The 20,870-nt window shown below is 42.5% G+C and overlaps 1 protein-coding gene across 2 annotated transcripts; it reads right to left on the reverse strand.

Moving 5' to 3' along the window:
• Positions 1-1,722: 1,722 nt before the first annotated feature.
• LOC311126049 (N-acylneuraminate cytidylyltransferase-like) lies at positions 1,723-20,341 on the reverse strand. Of its 2 annotated transcripts, XR_014612939.1 has the most exons (9): positions 19,936-20,341; positions 15,834-15,976; positions 14,549-14,704; positions 12,694-12,824; positions 12,230-12,324; positions 11,886-12,057; positions 9,144-9,309; positions 2,923-3,473; positions 1,724-2,822 (listed from the first exon to the last, which is right to left on the reverse strand). XR_014612939.1 is itself a non-coding variant. In XM_084200076.1 (8 exons), exons 1-8 carry the CDS (start codon positions 20,154-20,156, stop codon positions 3,259-3,261), a joined length of 1,299 nt encoding a protein of 432 aa, XP_084056202.1. In that variant the 5' UTR covers positions 20,157-20,341; the 3' UTR covers positions 1,723-3,258. The 2 variants fall into 2 exon arrangements, 1 of the variants encoding a protein (XP_084056202.1); XM_084200076.1 differs by having other exon boundaries at positions 1,723-3,473.
• Between the last annotated feature and the right edge of the window lie 529 nt (positions 20,342-20,870).

Genomic DNA, 20,870 nt, shown 5'->3' on the forward strand with positions numbered 1-20,870 from the left:
TGGCTTTATAGTATCAATTTAATCTTGTGACAAAGTGTCCTGGTTCAATTTCTGAAAGGATATTTTCTCCAAACGATTTGAGGGAGTGCACACATTTGATTATTCTGTGTTGAGCGGTTAACAAAGAAACAGGTACAGTGCATTCGGAAAGTATTCATTTGATGTTTTCCACATTTTGGTACGTTACAGCCTTATTCTAAAATGGATTCAATAGTTTTTTCCCCACATCAATCTACACACAATACCCCATAAAGCAATAACATTTTTTTGTGCATTTTTTTGCAAATGTATAAAAATAAACATAAATATTACATTTACATAAGTATTCAGACCTTTACTCAGTACTTTGTTGAAGCACCTTTGGCAGCGATTACAGCCTCGAGTCTTCTTGGGTATGACGCTACAAGCTTGGCACACCTGTATTTGGGGAGTTTTTCCCATTCTTCTCTGCAGATCCTCTCAAGCTCTGTCAGGTTGGATGGGGAGCGTCGCTGCACAACTATGTTCTATCGGGTTCAAGTCCGAGCTCTGGCTGGGCCACTCAAGGATATTCAGAGACTTGTCCCAAAGCCACTCCTGCATTGTCTTGGCTGTGTGCTTAGGGTCGTTGTCCTGTTGGAAGGTGAACCTTTGCCCCAGTCTGAGGTCCTGAGCGCTCTGGAGCAGGTTTTAATCAAGGATCTCTCTGTACTTTGCTCTGTTCATCTTTCCCACGATCCTGACTAGTCTCCCAGTGGAAGCAATGTCAGCACAATAACTGTTTGTCGGGAGCTTCATGAAATGGGTTTCCATGGCCGAGCAGCCGCACAAAAATGCAATTTCTGAATGTGGGGGGACATGTCCCCAGTGAAAGTTGCGCCCCTGGGTAAAGATATGAGGTCCTGACCTGTCTCTCCTTTCTCCTCCTCAGTCTAACTTTACTTTGTTATCACTACCGCCCTCTACTGTCAGTTCCTGGAAAATGAGTGACCCCTCCTCTGACTACCACTATAATGTATGATGACATGTCTGGCTCAGCTCTCTCTATCATGTCTGGTTCAGCTCTCTCTATCATGTATGACTCAGCTCTCTCTATCATGTATGACCCAGCTCTCTCTATCATGTATGACTCAGCTCTCTCTATCATGTATGAACCAGCTCTATCTATTATGTCTGATTGAGTCCTTGTCTGAGTGTGGGTAAAGCTATGATGTCCTGACCTGTCTCTCCATCTCACCTTTCTCCTCCTCAGTCTAACTTTACTTTGGTGTCTCTACTGCCCTCTAGTGTCAGTTCCTGGAAAATGACCAGCGCATTGATACAGCATAATGGGTGAGCTAACTTACATACCCAGGGTCTATGTCCCATTTGGCACCCTATTCCCTACACAGTACACTACTTCTGACCAGAGCCCCATGGGACCATACTGTGGATATTTAATTATACCCATTATTATTAAAACTCACTACTGACCAGGGGCATTTTGTCATCCCTGGGAAGATTTAAATTCCATACTCCGTGCGTTTGCTCTCATCTCCTTCTCAAAATCCATTGGAGGAGAAGGTTAGTGGGGTGGGTCTTCTGGCTTTCTCATCCAATGGGTTTTGGCAAGGAGACAAGGAGAGAGGTATTGAGGAGTATGCAACTGAGATCCCTGTCTTTCCTTCAACTGAGGCTGTCCTCTGGTGGTAAGATGTATGTCAACTGTCCCATCAGATTATGACTCCATGCCACTATACATTTATCTAGTCTTCTTTTCATTTATGAGAACATCGTATAACATTTAACAAACAAACTGCAAGAAAATACAGTACAGTAATAAACAATAAAACCAACAAGAATCTCAAAGCAACTCAAACCAATGTCCTACTACTTCTAAAACAGTTAAAGAACATACATTATAAAACAATCACAATCTGATTAAAGGCCTCATATATATATATATATATATACACACACTGAGTGTACAAAACATTAAGAACACCTTCCTAATATAGTGATACGCCCCCCCTATTTTACCCTCAATTCGTCAGGGCATGGACTCTACAAGGTGTCAAAGTCGTTCCACAGGGATGCTGGCCCATGTTGACTACAATGCTTCAGACAGTTGTGTCAAGTTGGTGGACCATTCTTGATACACACAGGAAACGGTTGAGCGTGAAAAACCCAGCAGCGGTGCTGTTCTTGACACCATCAGTGCGCCTGGCACCTACTACCATACCCTGTTCAAAGGCACTTCAATCTTTTAACATGCCCATTCACCCTCTGAAAGGCACCCATACACAATCCATGTCTCAGTTGTCTCAAGGCTTAAATATTATTCTTTAACCTGTCTCCTCCCCTTCATCTACACTGATTGAAGTGGATTTAACAAGTGACATCAATAAGGCATCATAGCTTTCACCTGGTCAGTCTATGTCATGGAAGGAGTGTTCATAATGTTTTGTAAACTCAGTGTATATACTTCATTTCATTAAAACAAAGACATTTAAAAAAGTACTGACTGTATTTGTCAACACAAGCTGTAGTGATATAAAACCCAAACTACATCGATCTGACAACCTGTAAAAAACATTTCAGCCTGAGCTAAGTACATGAAAGTGAGTAAATATACTTCATTCTAGAACTCCAGAGAAAGTAGAGAGATGTCAATAAGCTGTATTGTCACTTTGCCTAATGTTTGGCCCAGGCATGAGTTCAGAGAGTTTGTCTGATTGATAGAATGCAATCTAGAATGCAATAACCTGAGTTCCGGTCTGTTACTGCTCTCTTGTCAACTACTTTTTTTACATGACAATGAACGACAAGGGAAAGTTCTCAATTGCATACTCCTCGCGTCCTCTCTCCTCGTCTCCTTCTCAAAATCCATTGGAGGAGAAGGTCAGAGGGAAGAGAAGGAGACGAGGAGAGAGGATGCGAGGAGTATACGATTGAGAATGCAACTCTTCCAGTTTACATGTGAGGTTTAGAATGAGAATGTTTTTTGGCGGGAAATGATTATTATGGGTAAAAAATCCATGAACGTCTAAAACTAGATAGAAAGTATGTAGATATTATAATGGACCTATATATTTTAAAATAACTGCCCTTTTTCTGGCCCTTAAATAGATTTTGACAAAACAAATCAGTCCCCAAAAAATATGTTCGGCCCTCAAGCCAAATGGTTTGCCCATCCCTGCTTTAGAACACATTCTAGAGTTTAGAATGGATCTCTGTGACTGTAGAAGACATTCTAGAGTTTAGAATGGATCTCTGTGACTTTAGAAGACATTCTAGAGTTTAGAATGTATTTCTGTGAATGAGGTCCTGTTCCATCTGAGACTTGGCCTTCTTCTTCAGCAGCAGGATGTGTTCAGCAAACTCCCTCACAGCCCCCAGCCCTGCAGCATTGTGGCAGGAGTATTTAGCAGCGTTGATCGCCACCACTGGGGCGTCCCGGGGTACTGCACTCAACCCAGCCAGGTTCAGACAGTCAACATCTGGTGCATCATTACCTGTAGGAGGGAGATATGGAGGGATGAAATGGAGGGGTGAGATTCGTTTTTATTTTCTTTAAAATCTATTTAAGTGTTCATAAGGTGGTTCTGGAAGTATTCTAAGGATGATTAGTATGTTGCAAAAACATATATACTTGAATAGGTTTGGGCTTAGGGGAATCATAGAAATTGAATTACGGAAATCATAGAAATTGAATTAAATTGAAATTGAATCCCACATTCTGGAGGATTTAACTGCTGGCACCTCCCTTCTCACCTTAACCATAAATAGTCAGTGACTGGCAGTGGCATGCAAAATTAACTCAGAACAATCTGTCTCCCCTTACTAATAGAGGAGCTATTTAATCAGGCAGTTTCCCCCTGTCTCCCCTTACTAATAGAGGAGCTATTTAATCAGGCAGTTTCCCCCTGTCTCCCCTTACTAATAAAGGAGCTATTTAATCAGGCAGTTTCCCCCTGTCTCCCCTTACTAATAGAGGAGCTATTTAATCAGGCAGTTTCCCCCTGTCTCCCCTTACTAATAGAGGAGCTATTTAATCAGGCAGTTTCCCCCTGTCTCCCCTTACTAATAGAGGAGCTATTTAATCAGGCAGTTTCCCCCTGTCTCCCCTTACTAATAGAGGAGCTATTTAATCAGACAGTTTCCCCCTGTCTCCCCTTACTAATAGAGGAGCTATTTAATCAGACAGTTTCCCCCTGTCTCCCCTTACTAATAGAGGAGCTATTTAATCAGACAGTTTCCCCCTGTCTCCCCTTACTAATAAAGGAGCTATTTAATCAGACAGTTTCCCCCTGTCTCCCCTTACTAATAGAGGAGCTATTTAATCAGGCAGTTTCCCCCTGTCTCCCCTTACTAATAAAGGAGCTATTTAATCAGACAGTTTCCCCCTGTCTCCCCTTACTAATAGAGGAGCTATTTAATCAGGCAGTTTCCCCCTGTCTCCCCTTACTAATAGAGGAGCTATTTAAATCAGGCAGTTTCCCCCTGTCTCCCCTTACTAATAGAGGAGCTATTTAATCAGACAGTTTTCCCCCTGTCTTCCCTTACTAATAGAGGAGCTATTTAAATCAGACAGTTTTCCCCCTGTCTTCCCTTACTAATAGAGGAGCTATTTAATCAGGCAGTTTCCCCCTGTCTCCCCTTACTAATAGAGGAGCTATTTAATCAGACAGTTTCCCCCTGTCTCCCCTTACTAATAGAGGAGCTATTTAATCAGGCAGTTTCCCCCTGTCTCCCCTTACTAATAGAGGAGCTATTTAATCAGGCAGTTTCCCCCTGTCTCCCCTTACTAATAAAGGAGCTATTTAATCAGACAGTTTTCCCCTGTCTCCCCTTACTAATAGAGGAGCTATTTAATCAGACAGTTTCCCCCTGTCTCCCCTTACTAATAGAGGAGCTATTTAATCAGACAGTTTCCCCCTGTCTCCCCTTACTAATAAAGGAGCTATTTAATCAGACAGTTTCCCCCTGTCTCCCCTTACTAATAGAGGAGCTATTTAATCAGACAGTTTCCCCCTGTCTCCCCTTACTAATAGAGGAGCTATTTAATCAGGCAGTTTCCCCCTGTCTCCCCTTACTAATAGAGGAGCTATTTAAATCAGGCAGTTTCCCCCTGTCTCCCCTTACTAATAGAGGAGCTATTTAATCAGACAGTTTTCCCCCTGTCTTCCCTTACTAATAGAGGAGCTATTTAAATCAGACAGTTTTCCCCCTGTCTTCCCTTACTAATAGAGGAGCTATTTAATCAGGCAGTTTCCCCCTGTCTCCCCTTACTAATAGAGGAGCTATTTAATCAGACAGACAGTTTCCCCCTGTCTCCCCTTACTAATAGAGGAGCTATTTAATCAGACAGTTTCCCCCTGTCTCCCCTTACTAATAGAGGAGCTATTTAATCAGACAGTTTCCCCCTGTCTCCCCTTACTAATAGAGGAGCTATTTAATCAGGCAGTTTCCCCCTGTCTCCCCTTACTAATAAAGGAGCTATTTAATCAGACAGTTTCCCCCTGTCTCCCCTTACTAATAGAGGAGCTATTTAATCAGACAGTTTCCCCCTGTCTCCCCTTACTAATAGAGGAGCTATTTAATCAGGCAGTTTCCCCCTGTCTCCCCTTACTAATAGAGGAGCTATTTAATCAGACAGTTTCCCCCTGTCTCCCCTTACTAATAGAGGAGCTATTTAATCAGACAGTTTCCCCCTGTCTCCCCTTACTAATAGAGGAGCTATTTAATCAGACAGTTTCCCCCTGTCTCCCCTTACTAATAAAGGAGCTATTTAATCAGGCAGTTTCCCCCTGTCTCCCCTTACTAATAGAGGAGCTATTTAATCAGGCAGTTTCCCCCTGTCTCCCCTTACTAATAAAGGAGCTATTTAATCAGGCAGTTTCCCCCTGTCTTCCCTTACTAATAGAGGAGCTATTTAATCAGGCAGTTTCCCCCTGTCTCCCCTTACTAATAAAGGAGCTATTTAAATCAGACAATTTCCCCCTGTCTCCCCTTACTAATAGAAGAGCTATTTAATCAGACAGTTTCCCCCTGTCTCCCCTTACTAATAAAGGAGCTATTTAATCAGACAGTTTCCCCCTGTCTCCCCTTACTAATAGAGGAGCTATTTAATCAGACAGTTTCCCCCTGTCTCCCCTTACTAATAGAGGAGCTATTTAATCAGGCAGTTTCCCCCTGTCTCCCCTTACTAATAGAGGAGCTATTTAATCAGACAGTTTCCCCCTGTCTCCCCTTACTAATAAAGGAGCTATTTAATCAGACAGTTTCCCCCTGTCTCCCCTTACTAATAAAGGAGCTATTTAATCAGACAGTTTCCCCCTGTCTCCCCTTACTAATAGAGGAGCTATTTAATCAGGCAGTTTCCCCCTGTCTCCCCTTACTAATAGAGGAGCTATTTAATCAGACAGTTTCCCCCTGTCTCCCCTTACTAATAAAGGAGCTATTTAATCAGACAGTTTCCCCCTGTCTCCCCTTACTAATAAAGGAGCTATTTAATCAGACAGTTTCCCCCTGTCTCCCCTTACTAATAGAGGAGCTATTTAATCAGACAGTTTCCCCCTGTCTCCCCTTACTAATAGAGGAGCTATTTAATCAGGCAGTTTCCCCCTGTCTCCCCTTACTAATAGAGGAGCTATTTAATCAGGCAGTTTCCCCCTGTCTCCCCTTACTAATAGAGGAGCTATTTAATCAGGCAGTTTCCCCCTGTCTTCCCTTACTAATAGAGGAGCTATTTAATCAGACAGTTTCCCCCTGTCTCCCCTTACTAATAGAGGAGCTATTTAATCAGACAGTTTCCCCCTGTCTCCCCTTACTAATAGAGGAGCTATTTAATCAGACAGACAGTTTCCCCCTGTCTCCCCTTACTAATAGAGGAGCTATTTAATCAGACAGTTTCCCCCTGTCTCCCCTTACTAATAAAGGAGCTATTTAATCAGGCAGTTTCCCCCTGTCTCCCCTTACTAATAAAGGAGCTATTTAATCAGACAGTTTCCCCCTGTCTCCCCTTACTAATAGAGGAGCTATTTAATCAGACAGTTTCCCCCTGTCTCCCCTTACTAATAGAGGAGCTATTTAATCAGGCAGTTTCCCCCTGTCTCCCCTTACTAATAGAGGAGCTATTTAATCAGGCAGTTTCCCCCTGTCTCCCCTTACTAATAGAGGAGCTATTTAATCAGACAGTTTCCCCCTGTCTCCCCTTACTAATAGAGGAGCTATTTAATCAGGCAGTTTCCCCCTGTCTCCCCTTACTAATAGAGGAGCTATTTAATCAGGCAGTTTCCCCCTGTCTCCCCTTACTAATAGAGGAGCTATTTAATCAGGCAGTTTCCCCCTGTCTTCCCTTACTAATAGAGGAGCTATTTAATCAGACAGTTTCCCCCTGTCTCCCCTTACTAATAGAGGAGCTATTTAATCAGACAGTTTCCCCCTGTCTCCCCTTACTAATAGAGGAGCTATTTAATCAGGCAGTTTCCCCCTGTCTCCCCTTACTAATAGAGGAGCTATTTAATCAGGCAGTTTCCCCCTGTCTCCCCTTACTAATAGAGGAGCTATTTAATCAGGCAGTTTCCCCCTGTCTTCCCTTACTAATAGAGGAGCTATTTAATCAGACAGTTTCCCCCTGTCTCCCCTTACTAATAGAGGAGCTATTTAATCAGACAGTTTCCCCCTGTCTCCCCTTACTAATAGAGGAGCTATTTAATCAGACAGACAGTTTTCCCCTGTCTCCCCTTACTAATAAAGGAGCTATTTAATCAGGCAGTTTCCCCCTGTCTTCCCTTACTAATAGAGGAGCTATTTAATCAGACAGTTTCCCCCTGTCTCCCCTTACTAATAGAGGAGCTATTTAATCAGGCAGTTTCCCCCTGTCTCCCCTTACTAATAAAGGAGCTATTTAATCAGGCAGTTTCCCCCTGTCTCCCCTTACTAATAGAGGAGCTATTTAATCAGGCAGTTTCCCCCTGTCTCCCCTTACTAATAAAGGAGCTATTTAATCAGGCAGTTTCCCCCTGTCTCCCCTTACTAATAGAGGAGCTATTTAATCAGACAGTTTCCCCCTGTCTCCCCTTACTAATAGAGGAGCTATTTAATCAGACAGTTTCCCCCTGTCTCCCCTTACTAATAAAGGAGCTATTTAATCAGACAGACAGTTTCCCCCTGTCTCCCCTTACTAATAGAGGAGCTATTTAATCAGACAATTTCCCCCTGTCTCCCCTTACTAATAGAGGAGCTATTTAATCAGGCAGTTTCCCCCTGTCTCCCCTTACTAATAGAGGAGCTATTTAATCAGGCAGTTTCCCCCTGTCTCCCCTTACTAATAGAGGAGCTATTTAATCAGGCAGTTTCCCCCTGTCTCCCCTTACTAATAGAGGAGCTATTTAATCATGCAAGTTATTTCATCAGTGAATAACTTACAATCACTTCCTGGCAAGAAATAACAGAGGGATGAGAGGAGATAGATGGAGGGGTGGTTGGAGAGAGAGATGAAGGGGTGAGAAGAGAGAGAAATGGTGATATCTAGCTTATTCTAACTTTCCATCTCAGAAGGGGTTCAAATAAAGATCTTCATACGTTTTGATTGACATGAATGCACAAGTATTACTCAAAATAGATTCTAAGGTTAAGAACCTTCAGATTCCATTATATTTCAAACTGTGCTATATAAATAAAATGCTTTAGTAATAATAGTAATAGTAGCAGTAATTATTATTATTATTATTATTAGTAATAGTAGTTAGTAATAGTAGTAGTAGTAATAGTAGTAGTAATAGTAGTAGTAGTGTCACGCCCTGGCTCTGGGGACACTTGTATGTTGAGCCAGGGTGTGAGTTTCCTTTGTGTATTCTAGTTGTTGTATTTCTATGTTGGCCAGAGTGGTTCTCAATCAGAGGCAACGAGTGTCAGCTGTTGCTGGTTGTCTCTGATTGGGAACCATATTTAGACAGGCTGTTTTCCCACAGTGGTTGTGGGATCTTGTTCCTGTATAGGTTTGTGTTTTGCACCTTTGGGCGTCACGTTATCGTTTGTTGTTTTTGTTCGTGTTATCATTCAAATTAATAAAATATGTTCACCTTCCACGCTGCGCCTTGGTCCTCTGTACCCGACGATCGTGACAAGTAGTTAGTAGTCAGTAGTAAATTGTTAAATGAAAAGAATAGTGAGTTTACCCATATAGGCGACCTCCTTCCAGTCCAGATCCCTGTCGTCAATCATGGCTTTGACCTCACCTTGGATGTCCTTGCCCAGCTGCCTGACCTCGCAGCCTGTCCTCTGGGACAGCTTGTCAGCCAGGGCCTTGGTCTGGGGGTCCTCACTGGAGGAGATCAAGATCACCTGGAGGAGAGACAAAATACAGTTTTCATACTGAGACGGCCTGGTTACGCATCCACCATAGTTTCTGGAACCGACAGTGGGAGAAGAAAATAGCCTAGCCAGCACAGTACGGTTCGGGTCAATAATGTGAATAAGGATGTCATTTGAGATGTGTCCTTAGAGGGTATGAGGAAACTCAAACAAATAATGTCATATGACAGTTAAAGTCAATAGTAGCCTATGTGTGTGTGTTTAATGGGCGGTGGTTTCAGTGATAAGGTACGGCCTAAATCTAAATATACCAGGAGCAGACGGTGTGAAACATCCTGTTCTGTTAAGAGCTTAGCCAAGCAAACCTAACTGGTTTTACCTAACTTCATGTATCCTTAATACTGCCACAAAGCCAAAACAAGGGAAGCCAGGTAGCCTAGCAGCTAAGAGCGTTGAGCCAGTAACCAAAAGGTCGCTGGTCCGAATCCCCGAGCGGACTAGGTGAAAAATCTGTCAATGTGCCCTTGACCAAGGCACTTAACCCTAATTGCTCCTGTAAATCGCTCTGGCTAAATGACAAATGTAAAATGATTGGATTACTGCTTTTCTTTTGAGATTTTATAGTAGCTTAATGCTGCTTCAAGTTGAACATGTTATGTGAGGTTAACTGTCACTGCCCAGAAAGAATGGTGTGTCAGCTATGACATGACACCCTGAGTTTGATTTTTTATTTGATTTTGGTTATTAAACTGCAGTTGGTGGAGTGGATTTACAGTGCATTCAGACCCCTTCCCTTTTTCCACATTTTGTTACGTTGCAGCCTTATTCTAAAATTGATTAAATTAAACATTTTCCTCATCAATCTACACACAATACCCCATAATGACAAAACAAAAAAAGGTTTTTCAAAATTTTAGCAAATGTATTACAAATAAAAAAGAGACCTTATTTATGTAAGTATTCAGACCCTTTGCTATGAGACTCATTGAGCTCAGGTGCATCCTGTTTCCATTGATCATCCTTGAGATGTTTCTACAACTTGATTGGAGTCCACCTGTGGTCAATTCAATTGATTGGACATGATTTGGAAAGAGACACACCTGTCTATATAAGGTCCCACAGTTGACAGTGCATGTCAAAAACCAAGCCATGAGGTCAAAGGAATTGTCCGTAGAGCTCCCGAGACAGGATTGTGTCGAGGTACAGATCTGGGCAGGGTGCCAAAAAATGTCTGCAGCATTGAAGGTCCCCAGGAACATAGTGGCCTCCATCATTGTTAAATGGAAGAAGTTTGGAACCACCAAGACTCTTCCTAGAGCTGTCCGCCCGGCCAAACTGAGCAATCTGGGTGGAAGGGCCTTGGTCAGGGAGGTGACCAAGAACCAGATGGTTATTCTGACAGAGCTCCGAAGTTCTTCTGTGGAGATGGGAGAACCTTCCAGAAGGACAACCATCTCTGCAGCACTCCACCAATCAGGCCTTTATTGTAGAGTGGCCAGACGGAAGACACTCTTCAGTAAAAGGCACATGACAGCCAACTTGGAGTTTTCCAAAAGGCACCTAAAGGACTCTCAGACCATGAGAAACAAGATTCTCTGGTCTGATGAAACCAAGATTGAACTCTTTGGCCTGAATGCCAAGCGTCACGTCTGGAGGAAACCTGGCACCATCCCTACAGTGAAGCATGGTGGTGGCAGCATCATGCTGTGGGGATGTTTTTCAATGACAGGGAGATTAGTCAGGATGGAGGGAAATATGAACGGAGCAAAGTGCAGAGAGATCCTTGATGAAAACCTGCTCCAGAGCGCTCAGAACTTCAGACTGGGGCGAATGTTCACCTTCCAACAGGACAACGGCCCTAAGCACACAGCCAAGACAATGCAGGAGTGGCTTCGGGACAAGTCTCTGAATGTCCTTGAGTGGCCCAGCCAGAGCCCGGACTTCAACCCAATCTAACATCTCTGGAGAGACCTGAAGATAGCTGTGCAGCGACGCTCCCCATCCAACCTGACAGAGCTTGAGAGGATCTGCAGAGATGAATGGGAGAAACTCCCCAAATACAGGTGTGCCAAGCTTGTAGTGTCATACCCAAGAAGACTCAAGGCTGTAATCGCTGCCAAAGGTGCTTCAACAAAGTACTGAGTACATGGTCTGAATACTTATGTAAATGTAATATTTATGTTTTTATTTTGTATATATCTGCTAAAAATTCTAAAAACCTGTTTTTGCTTTGTCATTATGGGGTACTGAGTGTAGATTGAAGGGAAATCAACTATTTAATCCATTTTAGAATAAGTCTAACCTAACAAAATGTGGAAAAAGTCAAGGGGTCTGAATACAATGTACATGACTAGGCTGCTTAACCAGAATCATAGATGACTAGGCTGCTTAACCAGTGAGCTAGGGACTACCACTTCTGTCTTACCCTTAGAACTGACGATTTTCCAAAATATATTTATTTTGAAGTTGTCGTTTTTTATTGTGTTGATGATTTTCTTGTGCATAGTGTATTTATGTGAATTGTGTCATACTTCAGCATCGGTTGCCATTGATACTTTGTAATGTCGAATTTGTGAAAGAAACCATTGAAATGTTCTGTATTGTACCTCCACCCCCTCTCTCTGCAGCATGCGGATACCCATGGTATCTCTGGTGTTGACTGAGACCATCTCCTCTCCAGAGACAGAGATGAGGACGCGGCCGTCAGTCAGACAGCCTGAGATGTTACACAGCAGCAGACGCACCACCTCAGGCTTGTCCAGGCCAAAGTAACCAAACCTGGAGAGGAACAACACAACACACAGGGAAATACATTTGGAGAATCACTCCTCTGTGTTACAGCATTGTGTTGCTTTACCACTAAATCGAATTTAAAGTGCATTCAAATAGCATTCAAGTAAACATTTTTAGAGAGAGAACTTGAAGCTCTAGGTCAGTGATTTCAGACTACCTCAGTACTCTCTGTTCTGCCACGGGCCAGTCGATATCAACATCAATATCCACACTGTACTCTGGCAGCATCTCATAGTAAGCCCACTTTCCCCCCTGAGAAAGACAACACAAGAGAAAGGGCATTTCTATTAGCATTCAAATCAACACCAGTTGACAACAGAATATCTAGTAGTATCACAGATCAGTCCATCTCTCAGTGTGTATTTTGTTTCTAGACAAGCTCACGTCCTCTGAATGAATAAACTTTATTGATCCCCTGAGGGAAATAGGGTTCACCACGAGCATCAGACAAACACATCAGGGCCTGTGTCTCAGAGTAGGAGTTCTGATCTAGGATCAGGTCCTCCATGTCCATATAGACGTATTCATAATGACTGAAAAGGGAAAACTGATCCTAGACCAACACTCCTATCCTGAAACACTTTGTGAATATGGGCCCTGATGGGGTATAGTGTCAGTTACCTGCAGGCCTTTCTCTATCGTTACTCTGGTATAAATGTAGAAAGATCCGTTCTCACACAGCTCTCCATCCCAGTCCTGTCTCCGGGGCCTGTTAGACGGGTCTAGGTTCAGAGGCTGGGTGGCTACACTACCTGAAGAGGAGAGAGAACACATAATAAATGTTATAGGTCATAACTAGAAACCAGACTACTATAATTCATTATCATTGAGCAATAGCATCTTACAAAAAGATATGATGGGTAGGTATTTTCAAACACAAAATATCTAGGGCACTAGAGTTTTTCCTGGCTCTGGTCTCGTAGTCAGGAAAAACTCCTGACCCTACTTATTAAATGAGGGACAGTTTTTCCTCAGGCACAGTGTAGTGGAAAATGTTATATGTGGACACATTGTGTTCTTTCTCAAGTTTTGCATGTTCTGTAAACTGTCTGACAATGAGAATTGTTGTTTTCTGTTATTAAGTTGCGATGTGCTTGTGGTTCGTTCACAGGGTGCCGGTCAAGCAGAAGAGGAACTAGATACAAGATAATAGCCTCACTCGTTCTCCCACCCTGATACTAATTCCTTGTATCTGTGTCTGCTTAGTCATGCTTAGGAAACTTGTTTGTGCAGCGGTATAAAGGACAACTGTAGGGACTGACCCTTCAGAGCTCCTGACAGACCTGTACATTATACATTAGGTTTGTTGGAACCTCTCCAGTTAACTGATAATACAGTGGCTTGCGAAAGTATTCAACCCCCTTGGCATTTTTCCTATTTTGTTGCCTTACAACCTGGAATTAAAATGGCAAATCCCGAGACATTTAAATGTTTCCCCTTAAACCACTCAAGTGTTGCTTTAGCAGTATGCTTAGGGTCATTGTCCTGCTGGAAGGTGAACCTCCGTCCCAGTCTCAAATCTCTTGAAGACTGAAACAGGTTTCCCTCAAGTATTTCCCTGTATTTAGCGCCATCCATCGTTCCTTCAATTCTGACCAGTTTCCCTGTCCATGCCGATGAAAAACATCCCTACAGCATGATGATGCCACCACCATGCTTCACTGTGGGGATGGTGTTCTCGGGGTGATGAGAGGTGTTGGGTTTGCGCCAGACATAGCATTTTCCTTGATGGCCAAAAAGCTCAATTTTAGTCTCATCTGACCAGAGTACCTTCTTCCATATGTTTGGGGAGTCTCCCACATGCCTTTTGGCGAACACCAAACTTTTTTTCTTTAAGCAATGGCTTTTTTCTGGCCACTATTCCGTAAAAGCCCAGCTCTGTGGAGTGTACGGCTTAAAGTGGTCCTATGGACAGATACTCCAATCTCCACTGTGTTGCTTTGCAGCTCCTTCAGGGTTATCTTTGGTCTCTTTGTTGCCTCTCTGATTAATGCCCTCCTTGCCTGGTCCATGAGTTTTGGTGGGCGGCCCTCTCTTGGCAGGTTTGTTGTGGTGCCATATTCTTTCCATTTTTTAATAATGGATTTAAAATGGTGCTCCGTGGGATGTTCAAAGTTTCGGATAGAACAGGTGTATATATACTGAGATCATGTGACAGATCATGTGACACTTAGATTGCACACAGGTGGACTTTATTTAACTAATTATGTGACTTCTGAAAGTAATTGGTTGCACCAGATCTTATTTAGGGGAACTTTTCAGTTATTTATTTTGTATAATTTATTGAAACAAGTTATTTTTTTCATTTCACTTCACCAATTTCGACTATTTTGTCCATTACATGAAATCCAAATAAAAATCCATTTAAATTACAGGTTGTAATGCAACAAAATAGGAAAAACGCCAAGGGGGATGAATACTTTTGCAAGGCACTGTATGTGTAAGGCCCTAAGCACAACACAAGGCTATCCCGTACCTCCTTTCTTGACCTCCTGCCAGCGGAAGTGGTGTTGTCGGGCCACGGCGAAGACGGACGTGAAGCCCTGATTGGTGATCATCTCCAGGGCCTCCTTCAGGTGGAAGGGGTGCAGGCAGGGAGACGTGGCCTGGATGTGACAGATCACATCCACCTCTGGAGGAGGACAACACAACACAACAGATATTTGAATTATCCATTATTTAAATCAGGTAGTCACATATGATGACATATGAATAAATCTATAAGGTTCTGTTGACATCTGTAGCTATGGAGTAGGTCCCACTTTATTTGGATAGCCCCCTATTCATGGTTCGTCTACAGCCGCTCTCACACTATCAACAAACTATCACCTGAAACTCTGTTTATACTTGACGTGCTTCTATATCTGCATCGCTTGCTCTTTGGGGTTTTAGGCTGGGTTTCTGTATAGCACTTTGTGACATCTGCTAATGTAAAAAGGGCTTTATAAATAAATGTGATTGATTGATATGCATCAATTTACTAAGGGTTGGGATTAGGGTTATGGTATTAGAAATTGAATTAAAAGAAAACAACATGTGAGCATTATCATGTGATCATGTGATCAAGATCAGGGGTGTACAACTCAGGGTCTCCAGATCCACACTCCTGCTGGTTTTGATTCTACCTCCTAGACAATAACTATCACTGATTGGCTGGAGAGTGGTGAGTCAGACCACACAACTGGTTTCCCAGCCAGGTGTTCTCAGGCTCTGATTAAAAGGCAGGAAGGGAAATCGGCAGCAGGCACTGCGGCCCTGGAGGTCGTATGTATCAAGTGTCTCGGAGTTGGAGTGCTGATTTAGGATCAGTTTTGCCTCATAGATCACAATGAATAAGACTACATGGACAGGGGGGACCTGATCCTAGATCAGTATTCCTACTCTGAGATGCTTGATACATACCGCCCCAGATCCTTAGTCTAGCTAGTGGATAAACATGTTCTGCATATATTCCATTAACGGCTGACATCTATAACAAAGCGCTGCCAAACAGTCATTACAAAAGAGGGTGTGGTTCTGTCACAATAAACTATAACCAACGTTGACACTTCCCTGTTGCTATGTCATAGAGTGAATCTCAATTGTATTTCCTTGATTCCTCACGGCTCCCTCCTTGTCTCCTTGTCTCCTTGTCACAGCACAATGGAGCAGAATATCAGATTCCTCCACTCAGATATCCTCCACTAATGCATTTTGAGAAGGAGGCAAGGAGAGAGGACATGAGGAATCAAGGAAATACAATTGAGATTCACCCCTCCTACCTGGGTTTAATCTGGCGAATTCCTGGATGGTGTCGAGAGAGCTGGATGAGTCTTTGGACACCTCTGGGCTCCTGCGGTGAACCTGAGCTCCCCATGCCTTGGCCACCTTCTCAATGTCATCATGGTCAGTTGATACCCACACACTGGGAGAAAGAACAGAAGAAGTTGATTCCTCAGGCTTTGTAACAAGTAGGCTACATCAGTGAAATCAGTCTTGTGTGGCCAAGCCCAAGCCAGGGGGTTCATTCAGAGACAGTACACTAACTTTCAAACATCCTCGCTCTTGACAAACTCTCTCAATAAGAATCTGACATTGGTTTATATATTTACACAACAACAGTTAATAATATATTTAATTTCTTCCCGGTATGGAACGTCCTATGTGTGCACGTGCGTGTACAAAAACAATGTATGGGCCTAACAGGACCAGCTCTGGACGTTCTGCTGCCCAAGGCAAGTAAATAAAACAAATTGCCACCCCCCCCCCTAAACTAGAATAGTGTACTGCAGGGGTTGGCAATCGGTTTGGCCTTGGGACAGTTTTTTTCTCAGCTAATAGTCGGTAGAACAGAACATAATAGCAGACCAATTCATAGGCCTATGCTACAAATTATTTTCTTTTTTTTAACACATCTGGTTGCTAGGCTATATAAATCAGTACAATGTCAATAACATATCCTCATATTTTCAATCTGATTACACTGATAAAATCACCAATGTCTTTTTTTATTTTTTTTATTTTTTATTTGTGCGTTGATTGGGAAAAAACAGCTTGCAATCAAGACAAAATGTCACTCTGAAAAAGTTTCAAAAGAAAGGTGGATAATGAAAATAGAAGTTTCAGGGAAGAATGGACAGAGAAATGGGTATTCTTACCATATTTCTCCAATGTCAAACCAGAGTGTCTTGTTTGCAACGAAGGCGGTTACTGTTTGCAACTAATTAAATATTAGACATCCCTATGAATCTAAGCATGGCACTTTCAAAAGTTACCTTTCCATCCAGACAGAGGCTAGACCGAAGTAGAAAAATGTAAGCTTCAACTGCTGGCTACTCATCTGTTGCTTAACTCAACAACAGAATTGCTTCCCTAAAAGCTGCCTGGGTTTAAACATCTTCTCTTTTCAGAAAGTGAAAAGATCAATTAATAGAGACAGAACAGCAAAGTCCATTTTTGTCTCCTCCAATATTGAAGGCCGCAGCTCAGCTTCAGAATGTCATAGAGACTATTCAATATATCCCCCTATGCATCAGTCATGTCTTTTGAGGTAATTTTAAAACTTGTTTCTAGCATAAGGCATCACGGAGTTAAGCATTGCTATAGAACGCTTTATATTATCTGAATACTTTGTATTTATTTATTACAGATATAAAGCAAACTTTTTCCCCTTTTCTTTACAAAGGGTACGGCATACCCTCACTTATTGTGAGCCCTGGTTTTAACCAAACCCACCAAGCCCTTCCCAGACACAGAGGTATTTAAGGAGTGCATGGTGACAGTATTGGGGGATTTGGCTGTACGGATAAATCTATGGATAGCATAACTGAGTCTGTCAAACAGGTAGGCCTACCTCTTGTTTTTTTTTAAATAGGAAAATAGTCTCCAACAAAGCCCTCTTGTTGTTAGTGAAGTCAAATTAAAATGAAGACAATTGTTGAAATGAATTACTTTCAGCTTCATTTGCTGTCCACCACTGTTTGATCAGCTCCAAAGCTGATGTCTGCCCGCTTGCCTTTTTAGTTGACTTTCTCCTGAACTCTCTCTCCTCATGAATAAGTTAATGATTTAAAAAGTGTCTGTCTCATGACATTGTAATACATTTGGTCTCCAGTGTATGGGCTACACATAGGCTACTACTCTTTCTACTGTAGGCTACATCATTTCTGTTAAATACATTTGATGGAGCGCTGGCAGAGGGCGGCAGCACTGCATCTCTCTAACAGCACTATGGTGAGGCACGCTGGGCATGGAAAGCTAAATATTTATTGCGCCCCTGCCTTTGGCAAAGTGGGCACTACTTATCATGGGGCGGCATCAGCGCTCACCTAAATAACCCTCATGCCACTGGGTGAGAGAAGTTGTAATTATTGTTAGGCAGAATAATGTGAGATGTTATGTGTTGTTGGAGGTGCGTCATGGTCAGTTTAGCTCAGAAAATGTCGCCCTCGTCAAACTGCCTCTATAGGTGGCTGCCTAATCCTGGCTAATGGTGGTGCCGGCCGTGAGGTCTAATCATAGAATTATATTTAGAATCCCTATTATTTTATAGAATCGTTGTGGGCCTAGACATAAAGATGTGTCATTTGACTTTTAAAATGTATTACCATTTATTGTGGCATAAACACAACCAGTCATGATATTTTCATCTGATTGCCCAACAATCATATTCAAAGGGCTCCTCTACAAGGCTACCTACACACGTTCATCCACTCACAACATATTTCCAACCTCCAAACAGTTGTGATGGAAATATTATTGTGTGTATGTGATCATATGTTTAGCACAATGCTGCTTTGTAATAACCTGTCTTGGTTGGGTTCATGTGAGTGACCGATTGACTACACACAGGAGTAAACCCCTATCACTCACAAGCAACTTGGCAGTATACCCAGAACATTGCTCTGGGAACTAGAAGGAGTGATACAATATCTCAGTTTCAAGGTAAGAAGCCTGGTGTGGTATCAGTCAGTCACAATGCAGGAAGCAACCATGCTTATATGACTTGTTTGTGTAGCAGTATAACCGGACTGAAAGGGAACGCCCCTTTTCAGAGTTTCATCAGGCTTGTATTGAGTTTGTGAACCTCTCCAGACTTGAAAATAAAGATTGCTTCACTTACTTTGAGTTTGAGTCCTTAGTGTTGAATTTCTACAACATAGTGGTGAATGGAAAGAGAGACATCTGTTACACAAAGCACCAAAAAGTGTAATGACATTTGGCGATTGTCTGTAGGGTAGAATTAATTGCTCCATTGCTGTCCGCGCTCGTCTTGGTGTCCGCCACTCATCTCTGTCTTGACAAAATGTCAGTGTTCTTCTCGAACCATTTTGGAGCATTTTGGAGTGTAGGCTATAACACCCGTTTTCAGGTCCATTCACTCATTTTTCATGCCTCTTAACGTACGGTAATGATAAATAATGGTGTAATAGCCTACCGTTTTCTTGACATTTTAATTCATTATTGTGATAGGCTCATGTTTTGCCTGTACGGCCTACCCCCCCCACCCCCTATATATTTTACCGGGTCATACTGTCTTACTGTACTTTCTCCCCTGGTTTTGACTAGTAGATGCATCATCATAGGCAGCATTGACTGTCACTAGGATACACAATATTATCAGTGCACCCAAAACAAGAATGTAACATGTATTTGGTGTGGCTAGCTACTATTAACAAAAGCCTCAGAGCAAGTCCATACACACATTGTGATATTGTTGCATGGTGGTATTAAAAAAGAAAAGGAGAGTCACACTCTAGGAGCTCAGATGCAATAATGTAATAACCTAATAACCAACGTTTCGACAGACAAGCTGTCTTCATCAAGGTATAATGACAAACACTGCGGGTCACTAGTTTATATAGTGTCAAAGGACACACGCAGGTGTCTGTAACCATGGGCGGGTGTGGCCTGATAGCAGTGGTTAATTCACAGATAAACAGAACATACAAAAAACATGAATAGATAGCTTACGATCATAGATACAATTTGGCTACATAGGCCCACAAACATTTACAATGAATAGCAAAATCACAAGAATGGCTTCAAATGAAAGTCTACGTTGAGACCGAAGGGAGCAAGGGTCTTGGTCGAGGTCACCCCTTCTCCTAGGGAGGGTGACATGTTCGATGCCGATATAACGTAGGGACGAATTCGAGTGGTTCGCTTCCAATGGTGGTATTAAACATTTAGTATTGTGGATATGTAGTTGTGTAATAATGTTATATGATGTACTGTTTTATCTTTTGTTTTATATGTAATGTAAGTGCTTTAATATGTTTGGACACCAGGAAGAGTAGCTGCTGCCAATGGGAATCCCTAATAAATGCAAATATACTGTAGCTAGATTAGAAACACATTTAATCATAGATTGAACTGAATTACCTGTCAAACTTTTTGGAGTCCACTGCAGCTCTCAGAACCCATCCAATGAGGGGGACACCGGCCAGAACTTTTATATTCTTCAGGGGAATCCCCTTACTACCTCCCCTCGCGAGGATCAGGGCTGCAATGTGTCTCTTCTCACCGTTGTCTTTGATAACTTTTGCTTTTTCATCTCTCACATTTTCGAAGCCCGATAGCGTACGTTTTTTTGCAGCAGCCATTGAAATGGTCAGTAGCCGGCTGGGCAGACAAGACGTGGCGGTAGTCTCAATGTGTAGCTAGTAGCGGTAGCGATGGATAGCAGTAGTCTGAAGTATCTAGCTACTTCTTGCGTTCTAACTCACTGTAACTCGCTACTAGTAGCTAGGTATTTAGCTTACGTAACCTACTACGGCTTACACTGTGTGAAGGAAATCCTACAAATGTTACATTTATACAGTAAAAAAGAGGCGTAGACCTGCTAGCTCTCTGAGGTAATTTCAACTAGGCTTCCTTTTGTTGCCATAGTAACCATTTCAGGTGTACTATTTACTGAAATTACTCTGTCAAGAAAACGATACGCGCGCTTCAATGAGGGGACTCGATTTTCTGACCCGGGTTACCCCGGTGGGAGGAGTTTACCCCGGGTGAAAAGTGATTGCATTAATTTTGGAACCGGGCTGCCTCCCGGGTGTGAGCCAGGTTCAAATGCCGTGTTCATGTGCTAATCGGAACTTTGACATTTCTGACTTGCTAAATGGTTTAACGTGGCACGTGTATAACTACAACCAGTAAGCAAGTCGGAAATGTCAGAGTTTCCTAGTTCCGACTAGCACGTGAACGCGGCAAAACCCCACGGCGAAATCGACTCAAAATAAGAGTGACGTAGCCTAGGCTAGATTAAGCACGTGGAGGAATGAGTAGGATTCTGTGTTTTCACATGCAAAAGTGATTGC

Source organism: Coregonus lavaretus (genome assembly GCF_964263955.1).
Source record: "Coregonus lavaretus genome assembly, contig: HAP1_SCAFFOLD_243, whole genome shotgun sequence".
NCBI lineage: Eukaryota > Metazoa > Chordata > Actinopteri > Salmoniformes > Salmonidae > Coregonus > Coregonus lavaretus.

What these genes read in the sequence shown, in the direction of transcription:
- LOC311126049 (XM_084200076.1), bottom strand. Translation starts at nt 20,156, where the DNA reads ATGGCTGCTGCAAAAAAACGTACGCTATCGGGCTTCGAAAATGTGAGA. An exon ending in GCAGGAGGTCAAGAAAGGAG is followed by an intron (nt 12,825 to 14,548) that starts GTACGGGATAGC and finishes TCTCCTCTTCAG; the next exon opens with GTAGTGTAGCCACCCAGCCT. An exon ending in CGATAGAGAAAGGCCTGCAG is followed by an intron (nt 12,325 to 12,693) that starts GTAACTGACACT and finishes TGTCTTTCTCAG; the next exon opens with GGGGGAAAGTGGGCTTACTA.